This window comes from Cervus elaphus, chromosome 22 (genome assembly GCF_910594005.1).
Source record: "Cervus elaphus chromosome 22, mCerEla1.1, whole genome shotgun sequence".
NCBI lineage: Eukaryota > Metazoa > Chordata > Mammalia > Artiodactyla > Cervidae > Cervus > Cervus elaphus.
Window position 1 is genome coordinate 25,087,616 of NC_057836.1, and position 21,582 is coordinate 25,109,197.

A 21,582-nucleotide genomic window follows, 5' to 3' on the forward strand; every position below is an offset into this window, starting at 1 on the left:
GCCTTGTGTATTATCAACAGCGCTGCTTTACCATAAAGAAGCAAAAGAGGACATAAAACCTGATTATGCAAAATGAAAATCTGAGTTAAAGAGAAAGACGCTTCATCTAATAGAGCCACACAGGAGAATAGGAGATATGCCAACCGCCCCCTCCCACCACCCCACCACCCCCCGGCTCAGTCAGTAACAAAGCGCAGTAACAAAGACACACACAGACACACACGCACTACAATCACAACAAACACCTTACCTGACTTGCCCACACCTGCTCTCCCGAATATTGCCAGTTTGACCTCTGCACTTTTAGCCATGCTGGGTGCTGGGAGACAATTCACTGTGGTTCGAACGAAAGAGCTGAGAGGATCTTTGTGTTTCCAGCCCTGGGATTCACCATATCATGGTAAATCTGCAATCCTTAAACAAAAGAGATTTGGGAATTCACTGGAGAAAGTGACTGGAGAAAGAACTTCATATTTATTAAGCATCTTCTATGTGCCAGCATCATTGACTTGATCAGCATCTTCCCTGTTGATCGCCATCACAATCCTGCAAGAGGGCTCAAGCAATTTACTGTAAACCATTCAACTAAAAAATAATAGTTCTAGGACTTGCTCTTCAATCTGTCTGGTTCTAAAACATACTTTTTTTTTTTTTTTAACACAAGATAGCATTTTCAAAAGCACTTCCTCAAAGAATGTTTTATGTCAGTAATTGATAACAAATCCTTGTCTGTGAATACATGTATTTACCATGTGCCTGTAAACACTCAATATACAAAAACACACGATGCAGACAGTCACATTTGGAATTCGATTTCCCTTTGGGCTGACTAATACACATTCCTACTAGCTAACCCCACTATAACATGATTGAATTTGCCTTTCAAGGTTTAAGTTTTATCTCCATTCACTAGATCACAAGGTCAAGTCATGTAACAGATACCCACGTTCCTAAAATTGATACATAACATATACATATTTTTACATTTTCCTAGGCACAATGCCCTGGAACACAAAAGATAAATGCTATTATAACAACCTCAAGTACATTAGTTTATGGCATTGTCCTAACACTTGGGTGCTCAGTCATGTCTGACTCCTTGTGACCCCATGAACTATAGCCGGCCAGGCTCCTCTGTCCATGGGATTCTCCAGGCAAGACTACTGGAGTTGGTTGCCATTTTCTTCTCCAGGGGATATTCCTGACTCAGGGATCAGAAACCCCGTCTCCTGCAAGTCTCCTGCACTGGCAGGCAGATTCTTCACCACTAGCACCACCTGGTAAATGACATTATGTAAGCGTAAGCTTCCCAGGTGGCGCTGGTGGTAAAGAATCTGCCTGCCAATGCAGGAGACGTAAGAGATGCGGGTTCAGTCCCTGAAGACCCCCTGGAGGAGAGCACTGCAACCCACTCCAGTATTCTTGCCTGGAGAACACCCTGACAGAAGACCCTGGCAGGCTACAGTCCATAGGGTCACACGAGTTAGACAAAACTGCAGTAACTTACACGGATGCAAGCCCACTTTATATTATGGGTGCTTTAGGAATGACGCCAAGGTCCTTGGTACCATGGAAATGTAAAATTGGAGTCTTGGAGTTAATGAAAAAAAAAAATTCTCCAGCCATCACAGGAGCCCTTTCATATGACCAGGCAACCATCTAATAACCACTCAGGGTCTAATTTACCACTTCCAGGGGTGGGGGGAGGAGGAGCATAACTTTTCTTTTCTTTCAACTTTTTCTTTTCTTTCACTCAGAGCCCTTCAAGTATCTAGCAATTACTAGGAGCCTTGGTCCCATTCTAGACTTCTACTTTCTAGGAAAGTGAGACCCAGTCCTCTTCCTTGGTTCTACATGGAGACGTCTGTTCTTGTTTATGCTTTTTGACCCTCACCTTCCCTCTTGACCACATGCAGCTCCCTTCCCTGGCATTTGCCATTTTAATCACTCTAGAAACATGGCATCCTCTGCATTCAACCCCTTGAAATGTGACCTGACAAATGACCCAGCACAAGTTTCATGGGATTCTTCCTCTTCTTCGTCAAGGCATGCTGGTTATATTCCAGCACAATCACTCATATTAAGGCTCACATTTTTCACATGAACTGCAGGCTCCCCCACTCTGAACTTCCGCAATCGATGTTTTCATCTTAAATACAAGACTTCACTTTCAAGTCTGTTATCTAAACATATGAACGGCTCCTGCCAGGGTTTTGGCATCTACAAATTTTCTAAAAGAGCTTTTCCAGAGAAAGAAAAAAAGTAAAAGTTCTTCTGAAAAAGTATTTCTACAAAGACATTAACATATAATTGTTTCCTTCCCTATGCATCTAAACCATTGACCTCTGCCTCACAAATTCTGTATTTGCTGACTTTCACAGTGTCAGAGCTTCCTCCGAAGGACAGAAAGGTCAACATTAGCATTGGCTGTTGTTTACTTCATCAAAATAATGAAAAAACTCCTTAGTGATCATTAGTAGCACAAAACGTAGAAGTTGTAACATCTGTAATTTGTCCAGTCCCACACTTTCGGCTAAAGATAAAAGAATTCCGTTGTCATTTTATGTGCATTCATTAAGAAAAGGCCTCTATGTTTAAAGTTCAGTGCTTCAACACAGAAGCATCACAGAAACATAATCTATTGAGATATATTAACTAAATGAATTCTAAATAAGAATGGCAAGCATTTCTTTGAAACATAGAACATGCAAGTGTCTGGAGCTTGTATAAACAACAATTTGTTATTTCATGCAGGACTGCTCATTCCCATGCCCATAAAAATCCAAATAATTTACTATCTGATTTATGCTTCAAGAGAGTAGCCATCAAATGTGATTTAAAAAAAAAAACAACAAACCACACACTTGTTAAGTCAAGTTTTTCAGTAATTCCCAAATGGCCTCAGAGGCAGAGGAATTTCACATAAGAAAGAGAAATTATGTGGGTTGAATGTTTCATATATAACGTAAAAAAGACACAGCTAGTTAGTGTCAATTTTAGGTTATGTTAAGAAAAACCCCTTAAAGGGAGACACAAAACTGACATACATCTTTGAACATTTTCTCACATGAATATATGAAAAAGTTACATTTGATAAAGACAGGAAGCAAAGATGAATGTGTCAATTGTGTTAATAAGGGACCTGTTGCCAAGTCTCTGATGTTCAAAATAATTCATGATCCAAGAGCTTCCATGACATGGATGGAAGAAAACATTTGTTTTCATGTTGTTGGGCAGAAGTATTCTGTCTGGGTCTCAAAGCTGCCGTTCAGTTTTTAGGTGGACTGTTTTAATAGGACAAAAAAATTTCTCGGTTCCTATCACTACTAAAGATAAAATCACAGATAAGAGGTTCATTTGAGAGATTAAAGGTGTATTGATCTTTTTCCTAAACAGAAAGGTACCAAAAGAAAGCTTAGGAAGACTCCAAATTCTGTTATTATTAATGCATGCATTGATTCATCCCACATTCATGCTAATCGCAAATGGTCATCTTCAAAGAGCTTACAGACCAATAGGCCTATGACATTTAGTTCACTATAAGCTGAGCTTATTTATTAAAAAAAACGATTTATTCATAATAAATCCCTAAACTATTATACTTACAAGCATCTTTATAAGGTAATAGTTGTTTCAACTTCTGTGTTCATGGTCTCATCAAAATAAAGTGCAGGTGTTTAGGGAAACAAAGACTCTAATCTGACGGTGGGGCTGAGATTCTCTTTGGGCCACTCCTTCTCTAGCTCTGAAACCAAGTTTTGCCAGTCTCATTACCGAGGAATTGTCCCTCATCTTATCACAACGCAGCATGCACGGGGAGGAGGAAGATTGTAGGAGACCCCTGGCTATAGCGTTGCTCAGAAAGCAACAGGTATCCTGGAATGATAAACAAGCCCATCGTGGACTGCAGGTCATTTGCTCTCAATCTAGGCAGAGAATGGAACCTGAGTCGAAAGGGCATTTCTGGTCTTAGCTCCTTGACACTGTCAAGCCCCTGGCGCTGGCGCTCACATCACCCTCTCGGCGACCCCCAACCCCCGCCTGCGAGGACCCAGGGACCAGGAGGACCGCCCCAGAGGCCAAGCGTTCAGGGGCTCCGAAGGGTCTTCAGGAAGTCATCCCGAAAGGGCCACCTGGGCACGTGCGTTACACTCACCTGTTCACACTCTCCAGGCCCGGGAGAGCCGCGGTCCCCTGGCAAGTTCGGAAGCGGTTCCCCGGGACCGCTAACCCTCCCACGTTGCGCAGCGCAGTCTGCGGGGGGCGTTTCCCAGCCGCTGGGCTGAGATCGTGGGTGGGAGCGGCGGCAAGTGCTGGCGGAGCGGCCGGGGACTCCTCGCTGCCGCTCGCTCCGACTAGCGGCCGAGGGACTGCGGCAGGACGCGAGCTCAGCCCGGGAGGCCGCCGGGATGCTGCAGTGCGGCGCTCCGGCGCCCCCTACCGGCACCAGCGCCCCGCTCCCCACGCGAGGCCGCCTCCCGCTGCAGAGTGGAGCATCCGTTCATATACCCGTCTTCGCTGCACCCGAGACACTTTTCGCTTGGCCCCACTCAGTTCCCGGCCTCTGGGTTCTCACAGAAGGACCTCTTCCCTTGGTTAAAACCTCGCGTGTGAAAGCATGCGTGATGTTTTCTATTCCCTACTTCAAACCATCCTTTAGAGGCATGTTTAATTATCCCCATGAGACCCAAGAGGAAACTAAGGATAAATAACTTTTCCTGGGGCTTTCCGGATGGCTCAGCGGTAAAGAATCCTCCTGCAATTCAAAAGGTGCAGGGTCGATCCCTGGGTGGGGAAGATCCCTCGGAGAAGGAGATGGCAACTCACTCCAATATTCTTGCCTAGGAAATCCCATGGAGGGAGGAGCCTGGCGGGCTATAGTCCATGGGGTCGCAAAGAGTCGGATACGACTGAGCGCAGAACTTGTCCCCAAGGCTAGTAAATGGTTGGAATGAAATTCAGGCCGGGTTGGAAGCTGAGATGCTAGAAGAGACATACATACTGAATTTAATGGAAATTCAGATCTGTATATTTGAGAAAGTTCCAAAAGCTTCACACTCTCCTTACAAGATCGGCATTTATAACAGTTGTATTGAAGTCACTGTCCATCGTCCTCGAAACCTAGCAAACACAATTAATATTCGTGCTATGCTAGACCACCTTTCATATCTCTTATCTTACTTGGTATTTATACCCTCCTTGAGGTAAGCACTCATATTTAAAATTATTATCCTTTCAGAGATGAGGAGGTGCAGTTCAGAGAGGTTAAATGATTTTCCAAAGACTATGACACTTCTGGTTAGAGGAGCAGGAAACACCTAGGTTATTTTTTTTCCTTTGAAACCTAGGTATCTTTAGCAAGATACCAGGTGGGCTCCAGGAAACTATCACATAGAGCAGACAGGGGCCTGGAGCTGAGTGTACACTCTGCAGTGTGTTCTTGAGGCTGTTCCCAGGGCCAGCTCACCTGAAAAGTCACTGCAGCCATGAGCTGTGGACCACACTGGCCAGAGCAGTTAGGTCTGGGGCAGAGGCAGGAATCTCCTTGCAGCTTAGGAGTTGTCCTAAGAATTCTTTGAGAAATCTCAAATACTGTCTCCTCTGTGACTTTTCTCATCACAAACCTATGTCTTGCTGCTAAATACACACTTGGGTTAGATGACCCAACTCTATGTCCCCTAGCACCCCGTGCTCCATCATCATATTTGCATCGTACTCAGTTTTATTCCTCAGTCTTTTCCATGAAACTTTGACCTTCCTGAATGTAAGGATATTGCATAATTGTCTCTGTGCTTTCAGGCTCTCCAGTCATGGTGGCACATAGTGGGTGTTCAAAAAACAGTTGAGTGAATGAAGAGAACAAATTGGGACTGTGCATATTGGATTTATTTGCATATGCTTAATTTGGGATAGAATAGCTAGTAATATGAGTCTGAAACTCAGGAAGGAGGTCTGAGAGACAGATTGGAGTGTCTCAGTATACAGGAACTTTTCAAAGTCTCTGTTGTGGAAAGAATGATCCAGGTAGATTATATGGAATTTTATAGAAATCCAATTACATGGAATTCTGTGGCTTTAAGGTGTTTAGGTTTCACATGTTACCTTCTTTGCCTATCAAACCCTGTATTCATGGAAAGAAAGAGAAAAGAAAGAGAATTCACTCAGTTGTGTCTGACTCTTTGTGACTCCATGGACTGTCCATCATGGAATTTCCCAGGCAAGAATACTGAAGTGGGTTGCCATTTCCTTCTCCAGTATTCATGGAAGGAGTTAACAAAAAGATCTGTATTTACATATCTATATGTAGATACCTATTTTCCTACTTACAGAGACTTAAGCTGAACTCCTACTTTGCCACTCTTACCTAATTGGAATTATTGAAGAGGGTCCAAGCCAGGCTCCTTTTGTAACAGTTGTGGGAACTTGTCTACAGAATCTGTTCTCTCCATCCTCCTACTTAGCCCATGTACGTAGGCCAGCAATCTCCTTTCACTTCGGGAAGCACTTTCAGGCATACCTACCACTCTTGACGTGCTGTGCCCACAGAGGTGAAGTAGCCATATTGGAGTCTGATACCCATTGTGTGACATTTTCAGCACATGCGTGCGTGCTTAGTCGCTTTAGTCGTGGCCAACTTTTTGTGCCCCTATGGACTATAGATGACCAGGTTCCTCTGTCCACAGGATTCTCCAGGCAAGAATACTGGAGTAGGTTGCTATGCCCTCCTCCAGGGACTTTTCCCCACCCAGGGATCCAACCGTGTCTCCTGTGGTTCATGTATCACAGGCGAGTTCTTTACCACTGATCCATTGGAGAAGCCTCAATATCTTCAGTAGCCTATATTCTGTGAGAGTAGTATCCCAGTATATTTGCTTGCTAGGCAGCAATAGCCCTCGGGAGAGCTCTTGTTATCCTCTGGTCCCTCAGCCTGACTTCAGGCTTAAGCTAAAACTTCTAACACAAAATTAGTAGATGAATCATCAGTATAAGCCCGAAATACCCATTATAGACTGGAATGTGTGTGTGTATGTGTAGTTGCCAGTCATGTTAATTGCAAATAATTGGAGTAGTTGAAAAATACAGAGTAGAAAATCACACTCCAAATGATGCCATCCAGAAATAACCATTGTTACCATAAAAGAACCTCATTAAAGATGCTATAGAACATAAATGAATCAATGGATGGATATACTGATATTAAATGGCATATAGATATGCTGAGGGCCATCATATCCTTTTAATAATAAATAAATGCTATTTTTTAATTTAATAAATACACTAAATTAAGCAGAAGACAAAGAAATGAAAGTGAACCTTAAAAGATTGTCTTCATTTTAGATATTTACTTATTTTGAAAGTGAAAATGTTAGTCACTCAGTTGTGTCCGACTCTTTTTGACCCTATGGACTGTAGCCCGCCAGGCTCTTCTGTCCATGGAATTTTCCAGGCAAGAATACTGGAGTGGGTTGCCATTTACTTCTCCAGGAAATCTTCCTGATCCATGGATCAAACCCAGGTTTCCAACATTGCAAACGGATTCGTCCCCAGCTGAGCTAGAGGGGAAGCTCCTATATGGTTCATATTTAACCATATATTTTAGTCAACGTCAGTTGACTTCTTGCCATTTAATCAGGAGGAAATTAGCCTCTTACTTCCCCATCCCTCTTACTATATTTTTACTTCTGTATTATTTTTAATCAAGATTTTATAATATCTGCATTTGTTCTGTAACACTAAGTCCCAAAGGGCTTTAAACTTAGTCCTATATTTAAATGAAATAAATTTATTCAATTATTTTACTGTAGTTTTTCTATTCTTGATTATTTTGATTCATCCCTTTTCATTTCTTCCTGATGTAATGTTCTCAAGAAAGTCTTGGATGGGCTGTATTGTATAACTGAGTATATTCAACTGTTTCTTTCCTTGCTATTTTTAATTTATTTTGTTATTACCCTTCTTTTGTTTATGTGATCCCCTTCCTCCTTTTTTCTTGCAAAACATATTTTTCTGTTTATTATATTGTTTATTTTAATCAGATATCGTATTTGCTGCAATACATAATAAAGGAATTCTTCCTGGCTCTGTTCCTCCCTTATCTGAAACCTGTTTGTTTTAAACGGTGGAGCCATGGCTTGAGGGCTAAGCATTTCACTCTGTCTATCATGCTGAGATGTGAAGATAAAGCAAAAAGGAGAGGTCACGGCAGTTTCTGTGTAGCCTTGTTAATGGCCGAGTGCCAGGATTTAGTATAGGCAATCAGGAGCGACACTATTCCAAAGAAAAGATTCCCCCAAGCTTGAGAGGCTCCATTCATTCTCAGAGCCCTCTACACTCTCCCTTAAGCCATTCCCACTCACCCTGTCCCTCCTGTTAGAAAAGGAGAAGGATAGTTTCTCAGTTTATTTCTCTCCAAAATTGGAGGTATTCATTATTGGTGAACAGAATACTCAGGATTTGATGACTCACTGAAACTGCTTCAGGAAGTCAGAGCCTGTCTATACCCTAATCTTTTATTTCATTAGAAGATTCATTTTAAAGTTTTATGGCAAGAAATCAAACCCATTTCCTGATTTTGTTGCTGCAAATGACTTTTTTTTTTTGGTCTGTGGATGGGCGATATTGTTGTTTTTCTCTATTTTATTAGATATTGCTTGTGCTCAGTTGCTTCAATATTAGGCAGAGGAAAATCTGATTTGGGCCATGGCTGGACTTTCCCTCTGCCTGGGAACAGATGTAAAATCTTGTAGAAGATAAGTCACAGAGAGAGAATTCCAGATATTTGCATAGACATGCCCCTGGGACCTTGGCCAGTCCATGAGCTTGCACGTTGTCTCGTGAGTCTCTGGGAGACCTCGGAGAAGAACAGCTGCGTGGTGTCTGAAAGCTGGGCGGAGATTTCAGAGATCTCCATGTCCTCGAAGACACACTGGAGTTGACCCAGGCCAGAGTTCAGAGAACTTGGTGAACATCCTGGACGTTTGACTGAGACTTCAGTAGGCCCATATCCTAGGAGTGAGAGCCATGCTTGGGAATAAGAACAAGAATCTATGAAGAATGGTAAATGTGAAATACATTCCCTCCCCTGAATGAAGGCTAAGACGAGACCTTGAGAGGGACAAGCTAATCCACCAGTAAATTAACCGCCTTCTCAAACAAAACTGTTGAGAAAGAGAACACGATCCAGAGCTTCTCTAATCATCATCTATAATGTCAGACATTAGTCTTTGTCTGCTTGGGCTGCCACAGCAAAATACCACAGACCAAGTAAAGTAAACAACAGAAATTTATTTCTCACAGTTCTGGAAGCTGTGAATTTCAAGATCAAGGTTCTGGTTAAGTAGGGTGCATTATGAGGCCTCCTTCTGCTGGCTCTTAGGTAGCTGTTGTTTCACTGTGTACTTACACGACCTCTTCTTTGAGACTGCAGAGACCCTGGTATCTCTTCTTACTGTGCCCTGTACAGTGCTTAGTTGCATCCGACTCTTTGCAGCCCCGTGGATTGTAGCCCACCAGGCTCCTCTGCCCATGGAATTTTCCAGGCAAGGATACTGTAGCGAGGTACCCTTTCCTACTCCAGGGGATCTTCCTGATCCAGGGATCGAATCTGCTTCTCTTCTGTCTCCTGCATTGGCAGGTGGATTCTTCACCACTGTTCAGTTAAGTTCAGTCGCTCAGTCATGTCCGACCCTTTGCAACCCCACGGACTGCAGCACGCCAGGCCTCCCTGTCCATCACCAACTCCCGGAATCTACACAAACTCATGTCCATTGAGTCAGTGATGCCATCCAACCATCTCATCCTCTGTCTTCCCCTTCTCTTCCTGCCCTCAATTTTTCCCAGCATCACAGTCTTTTCAAATGGGTCAGCTCTTTGCATCAGGTGGCCAAAGTATTGGAGTTTTAGCTTTAACATCAGTCCTTCCAATGAATATTCAGGACTGATTTCCTTTAGGATGGACTGGTTGGATCTCCTTGCAATCCAAGGGGCTCTCAAGAGTTTCTCCAACACCACAATTTAAAAGCATCAATTCTTCAGCACTCAGCTTTCTTTATAGTCCAACTCACACATCCATACATGACTACTGGATTCTTTACCACTAGCGTCACCTTATCTCCTCTTATAAGGACACTAATTCTGTCAAATCAGGGCCCCACTCTTAAGGTCTCCTTTAACCCTACTTCTGTAAAGGTCCTATGCCAAAATAGAACCACATTGAGGGGTGGGGCGTCAACGTATGAAATTTGGAGGGGCACAGACCTTTAATCTGTAGTACATACAATAAAAATTACTAAATAAAAACGGTACAGATGAAGCTATTTGCAGGGCAGAAATAGAGATGCAGATGTAGAGAACTGACATGTGCACATAACAGGAGGGATGAGGAGGGTAGGTCAAATTGGGGGAGTAACATTGACATATATACGCTACCATGCGTAAACTGACAGCTAGTGGGAAGCTGCTATATAGCACAAGGAGTTCAGCTCACTGCTCTGTGATGACCCAGCGGGGTGAGGTGGGATGGGGAGGCTCAAGAAGGAGGAGATAAATGCATGCATATAGCTGATTCACTTTATGGGACTGCAGAAATTAACACAACATTGTAAAGTAATTATACTCCATTAATAAAATAAAATAGAATAAAATTACCAGATAAGCAAGAAGCATAAAAAGATTTATCTCTAATAATATAGAGATAAAAGTCAACAGAAGTAGACAAATAGATGACCTAAACTTTGGAGTAACTAGACTAGAACTTCAAAATTTCTAGGATTATTTTTCTCATCAGGTAGTGAACAAAATAGATAAAAATGTAAAATACTATATTTTGTCCATTTTTGGATTTTAATAGAGAAACAGAACCTATAAAAATGACGAAGCCCAGACTGACCAACATGGAGGAGTAAGAAGATATGGAACTCACCTCCCTCCCACCACAAACATGTGCAAAATACATCGACATATGAAACAACTCCACTGAAACCTAACTCTAAGCTGGCAGAAGGACTCAAGTGCGACCAAGGCTACATGAAAGACACACGTATTATCAGGTAGGAAGGGAACAAAAGCAACCTGTGTCCCTGGGCGGTGACTCAGAGGAAAAGGGAGATTATGTAGGTAGGCAAAGACCTGCCCTGGGGAATGAGCTGTGAAAGCATACAGGATGAAGTAAGTCAGAAAGAGAAAAACAAATATCATATATTAACACGTCTATGTGGAATCTAAAAAAGTGGTACAGATGAACCTATTTGCAGGGCCGGAATAGAGATGCAAATGGAGAGAACCACATGTAGACGCAGTGGGGAAAGATATGTTGTTAAATGAGAAATAAAGAGCAAACCAGTATGACACAATTTGTATGTTTTAAAATTGTCTTTATACACACACATGTGTCCTCATGCATACTTAGACCATCTCTGGAGGGAGGGTATACAGGCCACCGGTACAATGGTTTCTTCTGGAAAAGAGAACTGAAGGCTTGAAGAGGTACTTATGTTTCATTATATACCATTTTCACTCTATGAATATTGTATTACATCTATGTAATTACCTGTGAAAATTTTTAAATTTGAGTAAAACTATAAAAAGTATCAGAAGATGTGTGGTTTAGTTGCTCAGTCATGTCCGACTCTTGCGACCCCATGGACTGTAGCCCGCCAGGTTCCTCTGTCCCTGGGATTTCCCAGGCAAGAATACTGGAGTGGGTTGCCATTTCCTTCTCCAGGGGCTCTTCCCAACCCAGAGATCAAACCCAGGTCTCCTGCATTGCAGGCGGTCTCCTTGTAGACTGAGCCACCAACATAACCCGTTAAGAAGAGGAAGGGAATATATATCACTGATTCCCAAATATGCTGGCCTGCCTCCAGGATGGGGAGAACTCTTTAGTACTAACCTTCCACCCACACTGTTTCGGCCCCCATGAGAGTATACAAGTATACCACACCAGATGCCCTTTGACTTGACTGCTTGCAACCTTTAGGGACCTTGACCCTGCCCCATGGCCAACAAATAACTCTGACGTAGTTCCATTTCCCCATTTCCTGGCAATTGAACCATCCAAGTTGACTCAACACCAACCAAATTCCTCTTACATTTACCACTGTGCTGAATATAGTCCCCAGAGACTGAAAATCTAGCCAGGCTTTCTGGCTAACTGGCCCCAGTGCAGCACAAGTATAGAAAATCTGCAGAAATGAACCAAGATGTACCATTGGCAAATGAACGATTTGAGAACAAAGGATGATAAAATTTCAAAAGTGAATTCCTGCTATTAAGGATTTAAAAAAAAAATGAGAATCACTTCTTTCTGTTCACATTTATTAGAGCAAATCATTTGTGATATTTATGCCAATTAAGTAGTTAAGTCAAGCTTTCCCTCAGCCAGAACTGATTTTCACAAACATTAAATCAGGGGCAAACAACTTAAAAATAGCTTTGGATGGCAATAATTGCTACTTTATATGATCAAGAAAGTGTATCTTTGTGCCAGAAAGCCCCTTTTCTACTTGGCAAAGACCTAACTACCACTGTTCCCTAAAAAGAAATTGATGCATTGATTGAAATTTCTAGATTCCAATGTTTAAAGTTGCTTTCTAGAGTTTAGAAAATGCTAAAAATTATCTTTCAGTCCAAAATGGCTTCAGACAATAACGTTCCAATGATGGATAAAATATTGTTTAAGTCATTTTGTCTTAGTTTGAGCGCTGAAGAATTGATGCTTTTGAACTGTGGTGTTGGAGGAGACTCTTGAGAGTCCCCTGGGCTGCAGGGAGATCCAACCAGTCCATCCTAAAGGAGATCATCCTGAGTGTTCATTGGAAGGACTGATGCTGAAGCTGAAACTCCAATACTTTGGCCACCTCATGCGAAGAGTTGACTCATTGGAGAAGACCCTGATGCTGGGAGGGATTGGGGGCAGGAGGAGAAAGGGACGACAGAGAATGAGATGGCTGGATGGCATCACTGACTCGATGGACATGAGTTTGAGTAAACTCCGGGAATTAGTGATGGACAGGGAGGCCTGGCGTGCTGCGATTCATGGGGTTGCAAAGAGTCGGACACTACTGAGTGACTGAACTGAACTGAACTGAAAAGGAAAGAATGCAAAGAAACAATTGTGAAAATTAATCCTGAACCCTAACAGCTAAATCTTCGTTTAAAATTATATATACAATTTTCTAGCTCCACTAGATAATTTGAACCACAAAGTCAAAACAATATTTATAATTAAAAGCTTCTCAGAGCCTAAGCTCTATTAGGATAAGTTACATGACATTCTTTAACTAGAAAATGATGTCCTGCTTAGAAAGCAGATGAGAAATATTAATTCAACTTTTCATACATTCTCAAATTTTTCTTGTTGTTTGGAGTATGATACACACTGCATGCATTATTTAATTCATTTGTATATTCACTCATTCCATACAAACATTTTTAAGATTATTCACTTTAACAGCACTTGGGCAGTAAAAACCATCCGTATATAATATACTTATTCTACTTAAGCCTAAAAATGGATGTCTCTGCTCAAATGTCAACTTTATGAACCAAATGAAAGAAGCAGAAATTATGTTTAGCAGTTTGATAAATGGGAGTGAAAATGAATAGTGGCTGATATTCTAGTAGTTTTTTGTTTGACTGGTTGGTTTTTTGTTTTTATTTTCAATTGTGCTTTTTTGTTTCAATTCTTCTCCCAGTCCCACAAAAACTTTCAAACTGAAATGTGCCCCAAGGTGCTTTCCATCTGTTAGGTTTTGCTACTAATCAAATGAACTGAAGACAATTGACTGGTATCTAAAGGGTTGCTTCATGAAGTTTTTGGTTCATTGGCACTTTAAGTCTTACTATCAGTTATAGTATGTCCCAACATGTCCCAACAATTAATGGACGAATGGACTAGGTCTGTCAAAGAACTAAAGGAACCAAAGGAAGATTCATCTCTGGTCGAGAAGGATCTATGGTGGTAAGACTTTGCCTTTATTCTTCAACATGCTATGATACCATCTATTTTTCCCCTCTAAGCTCCTTCACAAGTTCCTCCTTACCTTACTTATGAATATTGAAGCTTCTTGGAGCCTTTAACTTGGTCCCTCTGCTCTCTCTCTCTCTGCCTAAATTTTCTCAGGAAGTATGATAGTATAAATGCTATCTCCACTACTTGTATAGATGATACCTACATTTACATAACACAATGATGACTATGAAAAGAATCCTCTTGCCAATGCAGGAGTAAGATCCCATGAAGAAGGACAAGACAGTCCTCTCCAGTATCCTTGCCTGGAAATACTGATGGACGGAGGAGCTTGGCAGGCTACTGTCCATGGGATTGAAGAGTCGGACCCGACTGAGCACACATACGCAACACACAACTCTAATACTTGATGAGACACTGTTTCCCGCTAAGGAGTATCTTCCTGGGCAATATCTCAGCTTGATTCTATAAGGTTTCAGTCACTTTTGCTCAATTGGTTTCATTCAGCTTCTATGACTCAGACCTGCTTATTTGAAGACTTTGATTCTCCTGTGCAATTTAGCTGTTCTCCCCACCCCACCAGCCAGCAGGGCGCTGGCAGTTCACGTGGCTCTGAGTGGAAGAACGTGGTCCTTCCTGACTCTTTCCCTCCCAGATCTGGGGTAAGGAGAAGAGAGTGACAGAGTGCTCTCCTCTGTGACCATCTTTGCCAGGCCTCCCCCATCTCCTCGTTTGCTTGGTAACTGCTTTTCCATCTCATTTTCTGTGACCTGCAGTGGCCGGGCGGCAGCACTCTCCTGGGCATCACTGATCTCTTGTAACATAAGCCATGTCTTCCATTCCCCTGCCATAGCTCTCCCCACTGTATTCTTATGACATATGTGCCTCTTATTCCACATGAACAAGCATACGATCCCATCCTTTCTCTAGAACCTTTCTCCCACCCGTGCAGGGAAGTGTGAGATCTAAACTCCCCACATCTCAGAAACTGGGAACCCACAGCAGGGTGGAGGTTGTCAATGTCCATTTCCCTCTGATTCTTTATGCATGTGCATGCAGCGTGCTAAGTCACTTCAGTCATGTCCAACTCTTTGCAACTCTATAGAGAGCAGCCCACCAGGCTTCTCTGTCCATGGGTTTCTCCAGGCAAGAATACTGGAGTGAGTTGCCATTTCCTCCTCCAGGAATTGGTAGCACAGAGCGCTCAAACACTGGTGAAGAGCCCATACAACCAAGTCCTAACTCTCAGGCTCCCCTCATATCTACTTCCCCTCACCCAACAAACTCTGAGGCTCGTTTAGGAAGGATGAGAAAAAGAAAATGGAGATTACGTAGTCATCACATTGCCAGGTTCCACGAATCTCTGAAATCTGTTTGAGTTCTGTTCTTCCTAGGATTCACCCAAATGAATGCATTTCCAATTGAAAACTGTTTAGCGAGGTTTCTATCACTCACAAAGCAGAAAAATAGTGACTCCTACTCACTGCACTTAAGCCAGAGGGATGTATACAAATGCAAACATCGCTAAGGACCACATTCAGGAGCAAATGAGCAGGAGTGCTTCCTTCTCTAACATGAGGTTTTCTGGATGCTGTAGGTGACTGTTTGCTTTCTTCAGTTTTATTTTAATTTATGTTTGAATAGCTCAGTCCTAGTAAAAGCGTGGTCCGTGACAGACAAGTAAAGAAATTGAGAACTAAGAATGATTTGACATTGACATGATATTCAAGCCTGTGGTCAGTGAACTCATCTCACTGAAAAAAGATGGAGCAATTTGAGTGTTTTCTTTATGTTTCATTTTCTTAGTAATTCATTCCTTCTTGAAAAGTAGCAGTCTGTGGGAAAAAAAGAGAGAAGAAGGGGGGGCGGGGGAAGAGGAGTAGGAGACAAGGCAGGCAGACAGGAAGGAAGGAAGGGAAAAGAAAGCTAGCTCTTTTGGTATGTAGCATATATTCTCTGTAAACTGCCTGTAATTCCTTATATGAGGTGACAGGGCTTCCCAGGTGGTATAGTGGCAAGGAATCCACCTGCCCGTGCAGGGTACACAAGAGATTTGGGTTTGATCCCTGGGTCGGGAAGATCTCCTGGAGAAGGAAATGGCAACCCACTCCAGTGTTCTTGCCTGGAACATTTCATGGACAGAGCAGCCTGGTGGGCTGTAGTCCACAGTGTTGCAAAAAGTTGGACAGGACTGAACATACACACATACTCACACAGGGGATAAAATAAGTACATAAACACCCGACTCCACCACCTTGATTCTCTTCGCTGCTAATTTACTCTCCCTCCCCCTGATGTTCTCTTTCCCACTCCATCCAACTATACGCAGCTACTCTCTTCCCCACCTACCTGTCCAATTTCCTCATCACCACACTGCCAACCACTGCAGCTTTGCTTCAATTATGTTGCTTGAAATGCTATTTAAAGAAGTGAACATAAATCATGCTCTTATGTTCCACAGCAGACCATGATCTTTAATGAATGTTTGATGCCCTAATCACTTGTGCCTAAATTCCTTTATAGTTTATCATAAAATTGCATTCCTACCTTCTCAAGTCCCACATTTCACAGGTTATATAAGACTTCTTTCTTTAAGCTTCAAGAAAATTAATCAGTTTGCTTTAGGAAAAGCGAATAGTAAGAGAAACAAGGAAAAATGTTTACATAATGACGGTGTTACACATTTTTCTGAGTGCAATCAGTTAGAAACTCTTACTTAAAAAAGAAAGATAAACAAATTGAAATGAGCCAAGTTTGGCTCAGTTTGATTATAGAGGTTCTTTCAATACATATCAAGAAAATACCTTGTTAAGGATCAACTAAGGATTGCTGTTACCTCAATCATGTTTGGCTTTTTATCAATGTTAGTTTGGAATTATTCTTTTTTTCCACATGGAGAAAATGTGCCAATGTATTTGTCCACAAGATAATAAAACAAAATTCAGAAACATTTTGGTCCTTATATTTGAGTTTCCCATCCACTTGAGTAAAGATTTGGTTAAAATGAAAGGATAGAAAATGAAATTTAGAATTTTATGAATTAGGAAATTTTTAAAAATGTATGTCCGGAAATAGATTATAGTAAATTAGGGCTTCCCAGGTGGCACGAGTGGTAAGGAGCCCACCCGCCGATGCAGGAGACTAAGAGATGCAGGTTCAATCCCAGGTCAGGAAGATCCCCTGGAAGAGGGCATGGCAACCCACTCCAGTATTCTTGCCTGGAGAATCCCGTGGGCAGAGTAGCTTGGCAGGCTACAGTCCATAGGGTCGCAAAGAGTTGGACACAACTGAAGTGACTTAGCATGTGGGCGTGAATGCTTAATACACATGAAAGATTCTAGAAATCAGGGAAGATAAAGACAGAAAGCAGTGCAACAGAGAGGAGATATGGAAAAAGAGTGTGTGTGTATGTGTGTGTCTGACTGGGGGATAGTTTCATTTATATTTCTAGAGCATAATAATAATAATGATAATTCCATTTATCATTTTAAAACATGTTTTCCTGTGTACTGACACTTCCATTCCAGAAATGTTATTTCTCCTCTCCACACTGGAGCGTAGCAACAGTTAAACAGCTAGGGATTTCACTCAGTGGTCTGATAAGTTCTCACAAACGCTTTGTTTACAGCTGAGGAACATAAATGCCTGTTTACATCTATCTCTGGCAAAATTTCCTTTCCCTATCTGATGGACATTAATTTAGACTTAACCAGTTTCCTGTAAAAAGAAATTGCAAAGGGCCTAGGAAGAATATGATGTGTATGACTAATTTCCTCTGCCTGCTATAGACATTAAATTAAATTTACATGCTAATTATGACCATAACGGCCCTTTGGATGATGCTACACTACAGGCCGCAACTGAAATGAGGTCCCCAGTTGTCACTGAGAAAATCAAAAGGATCTTAGTTTGAGGAGTAAATATGTGATTATAGTGATTATGTGTGAATTGTGATTATATTCTTCAATAAAGAAAACAGACTGGTGTTTACAAGTTTCCTCTTGAGAATCAATTAATGAATTAACACATATTGAACACCCACAGGGTTTCTGGAGCTGAACAAATAAATTACTTCATCAACCTGCAAAAAAAAAAAAAATCATCACTAGTGATGACTGAGCTGTGCAATAAGCCCAGCTGAGCATGACCTTAAGCAGAACCATTAAGCACGCAGAATTTACCTTCACTGTGGTAGCATCTGCATTGTGCATTCTGGAACAGTTTGGACTAGAAGTCCTGTCTGGACTCTGCTTCTGGCTCTGTTACCTGCTAGCTGTGTGATAATGACCAAAACAATTTACCTTTCTGAGTTTTAATTTCTTAATTATAAAATAGGAAATCATTGCCCTGTCTTATGGAGAGTCTCAGAGGAAACAAGGAGTGGGAATTTACTTTTAACATTATAAATAGTCTACATCCATACAATATTATTTCCCTGTTCCATTTTTTTTCTCAAGACTTCTTCAAGGGGTTGGTTGTTCTCATGATTTCTAATCCCCCTTTCTTTTTCTTCTAAATCCTCACTCCAGGGACCTCACATTGTGGCCTCAAAACAGTAGCCGGTTCTCAGTTTTCACTTTACTTATCCCATCAATAGTATTTGACACAATCCACAGGTGAGTCCATCTTCCTTGAAACACTTTCTTCATTTTGCTTCCAAAGATACATTCTTGCTCTTCTCCCTAAACCACTGACTATATTTTCTGTAATGGTTCTTCCTTTTCTCTCTACTATTTATCCTTAGCGTATGCAAGTAAGTTCTTAGACTTCCCTTCTCTACATCTGTTTCTTTCTTTTCTGTCTGTGTGCATGAGTGTTAAGTCGCTTTAGCCATCTCCAACTCTTTGCGACCCTATGGACTCTAGCCCACCTGGCTCCTTTGTCCATGGGATTCTTCAGGCAAGAATACTGGAGAGGGTTACCATTTCCTTCTCCATCTTTTCTCTCTACACTCATCTAATGTCATGAGTTTAAATACTATCTCTATTCTGGATACTTTCACAGCAATCTAGACCTTGCTTGCAAACTCTAGACTCATATTCTACTTGTAGCCCCACTGGGTTATCTCATAAAATTTTTAGCAAATATATGTTCATCACTTACTGACTCATCTTCTCCCTTACATCTACTCCATGCACAATTCTTTTCTATTTCGGTTGATGGTACACCCACTTTCCATTTGCACTAGACAAAGTTTTAGTCATACTTGACCCCTCTCTATCTCTTTTGCCCCATAACCAATTCCTTTATCCCCTACCCCTCAATAAATCCTGTTGGTGCTGTCTTCAAAATCTATCTACTGATTACCATTTTCATCATCATTACCCTGGAGTAAGCCATCATCATCTCATTCCCTCACTAGCCTCCTAGCTAGTCTCCGTACCGTTCTACAGTTTATTCTCTATAAAGCAGTTAGAGTAATCCCCTTAAAACATACCCCAGGTCATGTCACTTCTTCGTCAAAACTCTCCAAAGACTCCTTCTTTAAGCAGAATGAAATCCAAGACTCTTACAATGAATCATGAGGTCTTGCAGGATTTCTCACATATACTGATAGAGACACAGACATAGACACACACACACACACACACATACACATACATACTTACCCCTATGTCTGATCTCATCTCTGACTAATCTCCTCACTTATTCTGCCCCAGGTGCAATGGCCTCTGTGCTCTTCCTCAAAAACTCTGGCTCTCTCCTGAAGTTTGAAGGAGAATGGATACAGAAAACTCTGGCTCTCTCCTGAAGTTTGAAGGAGAGTGGGTACATTTATATGTATGGCTGAGTCCCTTCATTGTTCACTTGAAGCGATCATAATGTTGTTAATCTGCTATCACCAAATACAAAATAAAAAGATAAAAAAGATTGTTCTCTAATGATAATGACTATCAAAGCAAAAAAAAAAAAAAAAACACCTCTGTCTCCCTCCTGCCTCAGGACACCTGCTTTTCCAATTCCATTCTTAGGCATATACCCTAGTAATTAATCAGTGAGAATAATGACTTCTCTGCACCAAGATACACACATTAAGAATGTGAAAGTGAAAGTGTTAGTCTTTCAGTCATGTCTGACTTTTTGCAACCCTATGGACTCTAGCCCACCAGGCTCCTCTGGCCATGGAATTCTCCAGGCAAGAATACTGGAATGGGTTTCCATTTCCTTCTCGAGGGGATCTTCCTGACCCAGGGATTGAACCCAGGTTTCCTGCATTGCAGACAGGTTGTTTACTATCTAAGCCACCAAGGAAGCCTTAGTTCAGTTCAGTTCAGTTCAGTCGCTCAGTCGTGTCCAACTCTTTGCAACTGCATGAATCGCAGCACGCCAGGCCTCCCTGTCCATCACCAACTCCCAGAGTTTACCCAAACTCATGCCCATCAAGTCGGTGATGCCATCCAGCCATTCATCTTCTGTCGTCCCCTTCTCCTCCTGCCCCCAATCCCTCCCAGCATCAGGGTCTTTTCCAATGAGTCAACTCTTCACATGAGGTGGCCAAAGTATTGGAGTTTCAGCTTCAGCATCAGTCCTTCCAATGAACACCCAGGACTGATTTCCTTTAGGATGGACTGGTTGGATCTCCTTGCAGTCCAAGGGACTCTCAAGAGTCTTCTCCAACACCACAGTTCAAAAGCATCAATTCTTTGGTGCTTAGCTTTCTTCACAGTCCAACTCTCACATCCACACATGACCACTGGAAAAACCACAGTCTTGACTAGACCAAGGAAGCCTAAGAATGTGTAGTAAGAAACAAAATGAGAAACAAACTTGATACAGATATAGGAAGCAAAGTAAATAAACAAATCAGAACATAATCTTCTTTTTCATTGTCTTATTTGACATACAAATTTATATTAGTTTCAGGTGTACACCATAGCAATTTGATAATTTTATACACTGTAAAATAATCCTGTCATCATCCATTGCATAAAAGTGGTTACAATATTGGATCCGAATATATTCATACAAGGAAATATGTTGCAACAATGAAAAGAAGTGAACTAAAACTGTAAGGACATGGATGACTCTCCCAAACAAGATTTTAAAAATCTGATAGGTATGGTTACCCAGGTGTTGTCTTCATCATAATTATTTATTAAACTGAATATGCGTGTGTGTGCATGCATGTGCTCAGCCACTCAGCTGTGTCAGACCTTTTCCAACCCCGTGGACTGTAGCCCACCAGGCTCCTCTGTCCATGGGATTTCCCAGGCAAGAATACCGGAGTGGATTGCCATTTCCTGCTCTAGAGGATCTTCCCCACCCAGGGATCAAACCTGCATCCCATGCATTTGCAGGTGAATTCTTTACCACAGTGCCACCTAGGAAGCCCAAACTGAAAATACATATTCTTTCTCTATGTAATTATATTTCACAATTTAAACATCTAAATTTTTTATAGACAGAGAGGAGTCATTCGGCCACCCCTAGTCACACAGAATCTGGGAGGGTAAAAATATAGTAACAACAAAATTTTGTTTAAGGAGAAAAAAAGGAAATAGGTATTTGGTAAGGAGTTAACAAGTGTCTGCTGCACATAAGCTATTCGTTATCTGAGATACTTAAGTGCAATTACAGTTTTAAAGGCATGTATTTTTTATACAACCATGTGC

At 41.6% G+C, this 21,582-nt stretch overlaps 1 protein-coding gene and 1 long non-coding RNA gene across 4 annotated transcripts in view; one reads left to right on the forward strand and one right to left on the reverse strand.

Moving 5' to 3' along the window:
• RERG (RAS like estrogen regulated growth inhibitor) overlaps nucleotides 1–4,499 on the reverse strand; it is a 146,891-nt gene extending 142,392 nt beyond the window's left edge. The window contains exons 1-2 of one of the 3 annotated variants that reach the window (XM_043882584.1): nucleotides 4,157–4,499; nucleotides 251–414 (exon numbers count right to left, since the gene is read on the reverse strand). In XM_043882584.1, the coding sequence (XP_043738519.1) occupies nucleotides 251–311 (61 nt within the window). In that variant the 5' untranslated portion in view covers nucleotides 312–414; nucleotides 4,157–4,499. The remainder of the gene's footprint in view (nucleotides 1–250; nucleotides 415–4,156) is intronic. The other 2 variants (XM_043882583.1, XM_043882585.1) reach the window with 2 other exon arrangements.
• Nucleotides 4,500–11,660: 7,161 nt separating this feature from the next.
• On the forward strand, nucleotides 11,661–21,019 carry LOC122680728. Its single transcript, XR_006336768.1, has 3 exons — nucleotides 11,661–11,805; nucleotides 15,131–15,133; nucleotides 21,009–21,019. It is a non-coding gene; the product is annotated as an uncharacterized LOC122680728 (long non-coding RNA).
• Nucleotides 21,020–21,582: the final 563 nt, after the last annotated feature.